This window comes from Anarrhichthys ocellatus, unplaced genomic scaffold (assembly GCF_004355925.1).
Source record: "Anarrhichthys ocellatus isolate YVR2014 unplaced genomic scaffold, GSC_Weel_1.0 scaffold7, whole genome shotgun sequence".
NCBI lineage: Eukaryota > Metazoa > Chordata > Actinopteri > Perciformes > Anarhichadidae > Anarrhichthys > Anarrhichthys ocellatus.
The window spans coordinates 839,151-850,426 of NW_022280037.1; the positions used below are offsets into that span (position 1 = coordinate 839,151).

Here is an 11,276-nt window from a genome sequence, read left to right on the forward strand (position 1 = left end):
GAAAGTGGCTGCAGACACTGCAGGTGTCATTTTTTTAGGGGGTTATTGCATCAAAATAAATTCCTTTCCCAGAGTGCCTATTTCCTCGCCACAGTCTGGGATTTCAGCGCCTCTGGTGATTTACTGTGCGTGCCTCGGTCATGGTCTTCCAGGGGAAGTGGGGGGGGGGGGGGTATACGTTTCCCACACTGCCACGGGTAGTGTAGAGGTTACGGTGTAGAATAGGTGCTGAAAGAGTCTTGTAAGACTGGAGGGATTAGTTTCCTCCAACAACTGGAGGAGAGATGCAGTTTGGTCCTCCGTTCGTAGCTTCGTGTGCAACTGCAGGAACACTGATGAGGAGGCTTCTGTCCAACTCATCACATCGTTTAAGTGTCTAACCTGACACGGAGTTAGCAGACTCTTGGCTTCCTTTCTCATTTCTTTAGACCATTTAGCCTCCCTTGAGCCCCTGGTTAATAAAATAGGTTGCGCAGGAGACTGCTGCAGTGATTAGTTTTATGATGGGGGAGGACGGCATGAGGTTTGCCCGGCTCCTTCATGAACTTCAGCCAAGAATTAGGGCTTTTCAGGTCACACAATTTATGTGTTCTGCCTGAATGAAGCCTGTGTGTACACACACAATGGGGCACGTCCATAAAGCCGTGAGTGCATCAGCCATCTTGGCTGACCCGTCAGCGTGGAGGTCATTCTCTTTCAACGAACCACATTTTTATATCGATCCCCCGTGTCTTTTATCAGCGCCTCCCACTCCTGAAATGTTGGCTCAGATATGAAGTTATCTAGTTAAAAAAAAAAAAAGATTCCATTATATAGGCCAAACCCTGAACTTTAGCAAATGTATCCATCATATGTTCATACATTATGAATAACAGGATGTCACACAGTCTTTATTTCACTTCAGTGTAAAGGCAGCTACACTGCAGGTTCCCGCACTGTGCCAGCACTCCCCTCTCTCTCTCTCTCGCTCTCTCTCTCTCTCTCTCTTTCTCTCTCTCTCAGCCACTTCATTGCTCGACCATGCAAATCCGCTCTGCTGGCAGATCAAAGGCCCAGAGAGCAGCACACTGAGAGTCATCTGATCCACACCGGCTGTGGGATCAAGTCCATAACATGAGGGATCAGTACACCCAGGGAATTGTCCCTCAGCCTCCTTCAGCGCTTAGTTACTATCCAGATCCCGTGTACTAGAAGGACTTTAGTTTTGACAAAGATGAAGGGATTCATCTGGATATCACGAACAGACCTTAGAGGGATCATCTGCGATATTGTCTTCACATGATTTGATGGTGCTGCGAGACAAGAGAAATGTTCCGTAAATGTTAAAACTTGATGGGAGGTATGCCAACAGCATGTCTGCAGCACACACACCGATACCGTTTTTTGTTTCGCGACCTCTAAACATCGCAATATGTATTTTTAGCTCATCCCTCTTGGCTCGGTCAACAGTGCAGTCATCTAAACATGGACCAGTCTCTAAAAGAAATATGCAGTCGCATGTTTACACTAGCAAAGCCAAATTCTTTCAGAAACCACCATATGTTCTTGGCTGACTTTAAAGAATGTATTGTAGGGAAACATGAGTTTGGGACCAATATATGTCAAATTAATTGAAATGATTGGGTTTTTCCTACATAATGTTTATATTGCCGCCCCCAAGCAGGGGGAATGTGGTAAAGTCATGTGTATATTACTTTACCAAGAGAGATTAATTCTTCAAACAGGCACTCAAACGCTGATCAAAAATCATATTTTGGGAGCCTTGGATGTACTCTGCTTTGATGCGAGGCCATCGCTCACGGCCACAGACATTCAAGTCATTCAAATCCTTTCGAGGCAAACAAACTAACAGTATGACAAGCCAAGTGCATTGTGAAAACAGACGCCCCCCCCTTTAGCCCAGTGGAATGTGCCAGCTATGGAAATATGGAAAAACTTGCTCGACCCCCATTCGCTGTCTGCACAATGGATGCACAACGAGCAACAGAGCCGGCTTTGTGCGCGGCACATGTCTGTGCATGTCACTAATACTGTGAGGGCCACAACGCCAACATCCCTTTACTTTGCATCGACAAAGGCTTGTGGCTTGTGAGGCCTCTCTGGAGATAGAAGAGACTTGTTGAAGTCGATTTTCTTGTGCTCTCTAGTTATGACAGAAGCATTTTACCTGTGTTTTGATGGATGGCCTCCCTTCGGGCATTTTTCCAGCATAGAGCTAATTTCAGGGACCCCCACACGCACCGTGAACCAGGGGCCCTTTCACCATCAACAACACAGTTGTCCCGGGAGGCTGTTGCCTCAGCTGTGGCCAGTCCAGCTGCAGTCTGTGAGTGCCGTGTCGGGACACTTAAGCGGACAGTCTCCCAGCTGACTTTGCTGATTTTATTGTTGGATCCTTCCCCCCAAACAACTGTGATCACAGCTACTGGATCTCGTTTGGCTTCCTGAAACCCCCGCCCCCCCCTGCCCCCCCCCCCCCCATCCAAATGTTCCTGCATCCAAATGTTTGCAGGAAACCATATCACTGTTTGGATGAAACACCAATTGTTTTTTCACCATGTCATTGGCACATTGTTACTCTACGAGTGTTGGTATGGTATTCACGTTTCAATGTATTTTACTGAACCACATAGCGCATTCTGCAATTATAGCCTACCCCAGAATTTAGGCAGAGAGGTGGTTTGAATCTAAAAAGCTGTTTGTTTGAGACTGTTCTACATTTTTCTCAGTTCTATATCAGGAATGCTGATTATATCGTATTTACCCAACCCCTATACTTTTTTTTTTTTTTTTTTCTTCCTCTTTCCTGTTGTTTACTGCTCACAAGCCTAATCTGTCATCACTGTCCTCTGTGTAACAGGACTGCAGTGTTTACGAGATGGAAGAGAAGATCCTGGAAGTTGTAAGTATACCGTATCTCTTCTCTTCGGTTCTGCTAATGTAAACTATACGAGACCCTGAAGTTCCTAGGTCTGGTAGATCGTTTGGGTAAATGTCTTTTTTTACATGTGTGACATGCTCTCAGTAGCGAGGTCCTTTTTTCTGACTGAATAGAGCAGACGGGGCTATAGGATTTCCAACAGAGGAGGCGGCTCTAATACGCCCCGGGCCATCAATCAGTATTTCCTGTTCCTGACGCTCTCCAGACCCCTCGGGCTAATACTGGGCTTCCTCTAGCACTCTGTCTCTCTCTCAGACAACCCAAGTCAAGTCCACATTAGAGCCGAGTCTCCTCCCTCTGTCATGCTCGTCTCCTCTACATAAAGTGTACGCCATGTGTTCAAAACAAAATGCGTGTGCCTGAGCAGAGACGTCACAGATAGGACCCCCCCCTCTCTAATGATGACATGACAGTTTTTGTCCTGAAACGAGGAAGAAAAGGGGTGTGATGTGCATAGGACTGATCAGTGGTGTGTGTGTGTGTGTGTGCGTGTGCGTGCGTGCGTGCGTGCACTGGAACGTCCAGTTAATAGGGCACTAATGGTCCCCTTTAAGCCCATTAAGCCTTGCACTAAACATCAACATACACTCAGAGAGTCATGTGCAGAGGGACTAGGTCAACGTACTAATGAAGGAGAAGGTCTTCGTATTGCAAGTAGCAGTGCGACCTTGCTTGTTCCAGCCTGTACATCACGCAATGGTTATAAGAGGCACAATTCACCATTAGAGTATTCAGCACGGTGCTTAGAATCACAGTGAGAAGTAGAGTATTGTGCGTTTTATTTACCGATGAACTTTCTTTTGCCTTTTTTGCTCTGCAGTCTAAGATTTTGAACAGCATCTGTGATCAGACCGTGAGAACGACCTCTGACCCCCTGATGAGCCAGTCGGCCTGCTTGGATGAGGTCCAGCTGACCGATATCAAACCAGGAGAGGGTCTGGTAAGGAATGCTGCTTCTTGTTTTTTTCCTTCATCTTTTTTTAAATTTTTTTTTCCCTTCCGAGTGTGCAGGCCAGGAATGCATGCGATGCGTGTCAAATTGTCAACCTCACATTGCCGTCATACGTGTCTCTCCCTTTGGGAGTATTGTATTTTTACTGAAACTGTTTTTTGCCCCTAGGGGATGTACATCAAGTCTACCTACGATGGGTTACATGTCATCACAGGAACCACAGAACATGTAAGTATGACAGTATGCTGACCACAAGAATACATTCAGCCCCTTTCAATGCTGGAATTATTTGAACCAGTGAGAAGACTGTGAGACAGACTGTAGTCCAGAATGAGGCAGTTAGTCATTTGCATTGCTGCCCATCGTAATGTCATATGTCTGTTACCACTCCTTACTATTCCATTTTTTGTGGAATAAAAATACCTCACTCTCACTTTCTCATCCTCCTCTTCATTGTCCTCCTCCTCTACTGAGGGCACGCTGAGTTATCCGAGGGAGTTAAGAACTGCTGATCCATAAAGGGAACTGTTTGTCATATTTACCGATTACTGGAGTGCAGAAGCCTCCACTGCCTCCACAGAAAGACGTCCTACCTTTCCCCACGCTGAGACAACCAGTCAGTGACTAACACACCAGCATCACGGCCATGGTTGGATCCTCACGCCTCCGGTCCTTAATCGTGAATCAGGGCCTGAATCATCACCAGTAATAACTAGTTAATCCCGTTTGACATCCGTGTGACATGAAAAACAATTCAACTGATATTCATACATGCAGAGAGTGTTTGTGTTTTCTCACGAATTGAACTCAAGAGTGTTTGTTTATCAAATATTTGCTCTTTGAAGAGAGAATTTCAAAGGCAGACAGGGCTGGCACTAAAGTAGGTCCAATTTCAACAAAGTTTTATAAATAGTATGATGTGTCGGTGTTTTATGAAAGTGGTTTATCGGGCTTTGACCTTTTACTTTGTTTGTTATTTAGTCACCAGCAGACCTGAGCAGGAAGATCCATGCTGGTGATGAGGTGATCCAGGTCAACCAGCAGACAGTGGTAGGAACCTTTTTTTTTTTTTTTTTTCCTTTTGGATAATTAAATATTTGACCGTATGTACTGTCAATTTGAGTACACACTGTGGATATTAATGGTGTTTGTGTGTTTTTAACCAGGTGGGCTGGCAGCTGAAAAACCTGGTTGTCAAACTGAGGGAGGACCCCAAGGGTGTGGTTCTACTCCTGAAGAAGAGGCCCTCAGGCACAACAGGTTTCACCCCCGCCCCACTCAAGAACATGCGCTGGAAGCCCGCAGTACAACAGGTACACGCACACAAACAACACACTCTTACTCCTTTCATTATGGAAGATCTACAAACGCCTGTGCGTCTAGTCATTGTCAACCAATTATCAGCTTTTTAGGGAGTTGGTTCGAAAAACAGCAAGTTCAGACAAGTGTCACAGAGCCACCCTGAAAGTGCCGCCGGCTCAATCACGTACAACATCGGGGGCAAACAAAGTCCCACGATGTCATTCAGTCGCGGAGATAAAGCCGGCAGCCTACAGTGTTGGAGTCTGGTTAGATTGTATCTGGTTTATTAGAATGAAATTGCCCCAGATGTTGCCATCAAAAGAAGACAAAAGGACTTAAGATAATTCATGTTATTTGGGTTCGACCTCCTCAAAGGTCAGGGGTAGCTGATAAATATTGTGCTAATAAGGTTATGTGACTGTAATCCAATTTGCCGCTCTCCCTCATGTGAACACATTAGGCTTCACTTAGCTTTTAACCACATCTCTGCACCTGAGTCCCGTTTTAACAGAGAGGGAGACAATAAGCCCATTGTAAACTAACACGACCAAAATCACAGGCTCTGCTATTGTCTTATCACGCGTAGCCTGTTTCATAGCCAGAGAGGGCAAGATGAGAAGATATCAGATAAAGAGTGGGTTTCTCAAAACAACAAAGAGCCTCTCAACACAGAGGTGGCCAATGTCAACATCATCAGCAGCATCTTGTTTTAACAAGTAGTCCGGGCTATCGGAGGCAGACATCTCAGTTTATCTGAGATAATAGGGCTCCAGAAGAAGACAAGCATACACCCTGATTGAGGAATGGATGACGCTGGCTTTGTAATGATGTATCATTTGTACACTTGGGAGCTATTTGGACAAGAAAAGTGGGTGGAAATGATTCATAAGAGCCCAAACGGGACGTGTTAGTTTGTCATCAATCGCATCACGGGCACAATGTTGTTGAGTGTCGGAGGACATAACTGTGGTAAATGAGTACAGTTTTAAGTACATGTCTCGCCGACTATTTTGAACTTTGCTTACAATCTTTCCATACCTCAAACAAGAAGGTTTATACTCGGGAGGGGGGAGAGACGCACTCGAGCACTTAAATGTCTCGCCACATGTGTTAAACTCCTCCCAGTTGCCAGCAAGTCATATTCAGTCTTGAACCGAGCGCAGCGACTTTGTCTGTTTTCAACCGTAAACTGACGTTGATACATTGTGTGTTTTTCAGAACAATTCCTCCCTGATCAAAGTCCAGTCTCCCTGCGGCTCAGCTAACGGATCGACCAAAAAGGAGAAGTCTGCTATCCTGAACTTGTACATCCCCCCTCCTCCTCCAATGCCGTACACCCCACGGTGAGCTTATTGTGTCATTAGGTTTAATTTGATTCAACAAGTTGAGTTCTTAAAGTTGGAACATGGGAACGAAGCCTTAAAACAACAAAAGAACTAGATCAGCCTGTAGTAAGCGGCCCCTTACTCACCCCTAGTCAACTGTTGCCACAATTCTACCCCTCACATCGGGTTGATAACGAGTGTGTCCCTGACCTGCGATCGCCTTACCTCTCTCTCCTCCTACTGCACATTCCTTTCTGCTTGTGTTCAGCCCACTCTGCTCCCACCAGAGTGGGATGTGGTGTTGTAATAAATAAATAAACGAGCATTTGTTTTTCTCCACGCAGAGAGGAGAGAACGGACTCCTTCCACAGCAGCATTAGTAAAAGACCAAAGGGCTCCGAGTCACCCAACTCCTATCTGGACCAGGAGAGCAGAAGACGCTGCACCATCGCAGATTACGACCAGCTGAGCGCCGGCTGTCCCATCGAGGCCAACGTGATCCAGCCCAGAATGAGGGAGCACAAGTCCTCGGGTGGTCAGTAGTTTCTCATTCAGGGAATCTTAGAAACATTCCACCGATCTCTTTTTAAATTATGGCAATTGATGAACATGAAACTCTTGCCATTAGGTAAGCCCCGGCCGCTCTCCATGCCCGCGGACACCTGCGTTGGAGTGGTGGATCCCTACGCTAAGCCCTGGAACCAGGGAAGGAAAGGTACGCACAAGACACCGTTCACGTTCTGGTGAAACCCTGATGATTCCATGTTTAAGCCTCACTTCAAGGACTGCACACTTATGGTTCATACAAATTATGAGCAACAAAAGCAGAGAAGCATAGCACACAACACTGCCATCAATTGCTCTACAAGTGACATTTGAGCACATTTAAGTTGTCAAGAGCCTCAAAATCAGAAGAAAAACAATATAATGGTAGAATCAAGATGATTACATATTCACCGTCAATCATGGTCAATTTACAGCCAATTAAAAAGACTTTCAAAGAACTTCATTGAGCATTACATGCGTCCATTATCTCATGAAAGATTAAAGCATGCATTATTTAAATTCACAGAGCTAGGTTAGCTGTTGCCAGCCTTCATGCTAAGCTAACCGCTCTCTCCAGCTCTATATATCGAACGGATAGATATGAGAGTGGTATCGCTCTTCTTATCTAATTCTGCAAAATAAGCATATTTCCAAAGAGGTCCAACTAACACTAAAGAATTAACATCAGTGCTGATGTTGCACACTGCTTTGTTCTGGATTCACATTTGTAGGCAATAGATGCTAGAAGCCTTTGACTTAAAACAGCCAGAGCCTCCATCTAATGCCACTGCTGAGCTGATGTCTCGCTGTCTCTCTGCCTCAGGTGAGGACCTCCTGTACAGATACCTGAGCAATGAGAGGATCCCCACCATTGCAGAGGAGGTCCCCTCGGTGTCTCCACCCTACAGGCCCGCGGGGGAGCGTCACCTGGTCCGGGTGGACCACATCCGGGGCAGCCGCTACTACTCCAACCACGACCTCCACAACAGCGCCACCATCCCCTACCAGGAGGACATCAAAAAGGCCCCCGTAGGCCCCGCCTCCAAGCGTGCAACGGCAGAACGCTCACTACTGGTCAGTTGGATCACGCGGCTTAAGCTATTGACTCACTGATGATGCGCTTCCTGTCCGGGGCTTCCTGTTCCCGTCTTTTGTCCTTCCTCAGTGCCTTTGATTTTTAACGGCCGGCTGGTTTTTTTGTGGCAGCTTCGGCTTTTCTCACACTCCTCTCTCCCCCAACCTCCATATTTTCCCTGTTGTTACTACTACTACCAACTACTACTCTTCAACCAAACTCGCTTTTGTGGTACTCGCTACATCACATCATCTCCCCTTTAACACTGCCCCACCACCCTCCTCGTCCCCATCGCTGCCTCAAGAAGACACAGTTTGTTCAGGTTTAGGATACTTTTGGCCTTGTGTGCCGTCTACGGACTCCTCTGTACATATTAAGCTTTGTCATGTTTCAGTTGAAATGTTCTCTGGTACCATTATTTAATACTTCAGAAAACTAGCCTGCTATTTGCTTCCTTTTGATTTTATTTGCATAAATAAGTTCTAAGAATACAGCATATTCTGTTGGTGAAACTGTGCTGTTACTTCTACATGTTTTCTCAAATGACACTTTTGTGATCCGTTAGTTGCATTACCCTCGACCAAAGGTTGCCTCTTGTAAGCTATGCATTATACTTCAGAGAGATTTTTTTTATAGTCACTTTAGTCGACAATGCTGCATCAGTTGGTAAAAGGATGTTTATATCTTGCCACTGGCAGGTATTTGTGCTGGTTTTAAAGATATGCACTCTATTTCAGTAAACTTTTATATCCTGTGTTTCAGTTTACTCTGCAGATTACCCACCTAAAGGGCCTATATGCACACAGCTGCTTGACAGCAATAAACGGTCTTTTTCTCTGAGGACACGCTGGTCAAATGGCCTTCTATTAGCTCACAGATCACAAGAGACCGAATGACAGTATTATTTCAGAAGATACAGGGAAGAAGTGTCTGTTGTTGCTTTATCTGCCTTTTTGTAAGTTTTGAATAGCGTTTTATTAAAAATTGCAGTTCATGTGAGTGATCTTTTGTATTGTCTTTATTTGACCGTTGGAGTGTGGAATTACTGCTTAATGTGAAACGTTAATGGAGCATGTGGGATGATATGTTATTCTGAAAACGACACGCTGTTCTAGTATCACTTCACATACTCAAAAATGAGATCATTTATCACCACGATCTGTCAGCGGAGGGCAGCTTTAGTCATTATTCACTTCCACTGAATACAGGACCAAGCTATTGAGCCGGAGGGCTCTCACCTTTTGAGGTGAACCCTTCTGTTTTGTTTTTTTTTAAGCATGCGGTGAAACAGGATAGCTAATGTCAGGTTACCTGTTCTCTTGGTCTCAGATGGGGATGGGTTATGCATCTACTTCCCTCTTTGATGAACTTTAATTTCCAGCTGGAGGACCATATGGTCAAAGCAGGTTTTTCCATCAGGGGGATCTTATTCCCTGCACATATGTTGCCTTTTAAGCATTTAAAAAACCCAGGTTAGGATTACTATGCCCGACAGCTTTTCGCCTTTTTCATTGATTTGGAAGAAGTGTGAACCTGGGAAGGATCCGCAGCTTTCACCGTGGAACCTAAGATGCGACTGCTTTCGAGAACGACCCACCACCCTTCACCGCTTTCCCCCTTCCGCCTGTGTCTCTTTGTGCATGAGCTCTACTGATGGAGAGGGGCCTCTTTTCTTATCACTCCTTCCTTGTGTCTTGCTCTGCCCAAGCTTGCCAAGCTATAGTCGCCTGCGGTCCTCACTAATTTGCGCTTTCTGAAAACCTGTGGTCTGCCTAAATACTACCTGCACTCTGTTTAACCCACTGCTAAGTTTGCTAACCACTAACATCTTCTGCCTGCAAATCACAAACGGTCACATGGGAATGACGGGTGCAATTATTTGTAGATTGTGCATGCGGAATGTTTTTTGTTTTTTTTTCGATGGATGTTTTGTTCTTTATTACTTTTTTTTTCCCCATTTATTCTGGAGAGGATTTACATATTTGACACTGAATTAGCCAAAAAAATAGTTTGTACTGGACATTAAATATGTTCATAAATTAGCTGCCTGCAAGATAGGATGCAGCAGTTTTACTGTTAGCATATACTACATAAAGTCCTATGTTATAATCTTGAAATGAGTACTGATCAACAGCAGCTTTGAGGGTATGTTAAGTCTCAATGGAGCTTCAGGCTTTCAGAGCAACCACACCACAATAGTCCGACTCCATCACCAGCGTGCGTTAACACATGAATCTCTATGTATCACAGGGACCTGACTGGCACTCTAGCAGTGACTTCCTCAACCGGTGAGTTCCTCGCTATCTCCCCCCCCCCCCCCACACACACACATATACACGCTTAGTCTATAGGCCAAATGAGAAACGAGACCAGGGTGGGGCTAGTTTTCCTGCAGGGAGTGTTGGCGAGCGGCCGTGGAATCCTTTTAAAACAAGCCACGGGGTGCAGGGTCAGTGGGTGGGCTGCTTTTATGATCAGGGAAAATATGCCACAGACAACCAGGCTAAGATTCATACGGAGCACAGAGAGACAGACATGGATGGTGACAGCTGTAGGGCAAAAAAAACACGGTTATAATCCGAGTGTGATGGTATATCAATTGTTTAAAGGTAAGGTATTAAATATACTTAGTCGATTTGTAAGGAACTGCAACAACGTGGTTAGAACTGTTCTCCTACACAACACATCACTGCTCTGCTTCAGCCTGACAGACTCCCTGATAGATTTCACTATTTGGCTTTTTTTGGACAAAAATTGATAATAATCTCAACTGCAGATACATTTTGGTAGTTATGTCAACCTTTTAAATGCTAAATCAATTTAGAGTTTATTACTAAATGATATTTTGGTGTTTTTCTGAGACATCGTTATCCCTCAGGACCATGTATGCAAGACGTTCCAACACGGTCCCCCACACACACACACACCAATGTGTCCATCCCTTCGCCATCCATCCCCCAAGACAACCTTCACGGGCTGCAGAATCTTTAGAAATGTCACTGTTATGAACTATAAATGATCCCATCCCACTGCGAAACGCGTTGACACGCGAGCATTGCTGCCCCCCGTCTCGTCATCCGTGGGCCCTGTGTCTCCTCTGGTCTCGGATGTGGGGCCTGAGGAGGTGTGACTCTC

General features: G+C 45.3%; 1 protein-coding gene across 1 annotated transcript in view; it reads left to right on the forward strand.

The window, feature by feature from the left end:
* Positions 1 to 11,276, forward strand: part of cnksr3 (cnksr family member 3) — a 48,693-nt gene that overhangs the window by 20,015 nt on the left and 17,402 nt on the right. Inside the window, exons 5-14 of the mRNA XM_031847108.1 lie at positions 2,861 to 2,902; positions 3,762 to 3,881; positions 4,062 to 4,121; positions 4,875 to 4,943; positions 5,060 to 5,206; positions 6,414 to 6,538; positions 6,865 to 7,055; positions 7,149 to 7,235; positions 7,890 to 8,140; positions 10,392 to 10,429. Of these exons, the coding sequence (XP_031702968.1) occupies positions 2,861 to 2,902; positions 3,762 to 3,881; positions 4,062 to 4,121; positions 4,875 to 4,943; positions 5,060 to 5,206; positions 6,414 to 6,538; positions 6,865 to 7,055; positions 7,149 to 7,235; positions 7,890 to 8,140; positions 10,392 to 10,429 (1,130 nt within the window). The remainder of the gene's footprint in view (positions 1 to 2,860; positions 2,903 to 3,761; positions 3,882 to 4,061; positions 4,122 to 4,874; positions 4,944 to 5,059; positions 5,207 to 6,413; positions 6,539 to 6,864; positions 7,056 to 7,148; positions 7,236 to 7,889; positions 8,141 to 10,391; positions 10,430 to 11,276) is intronic.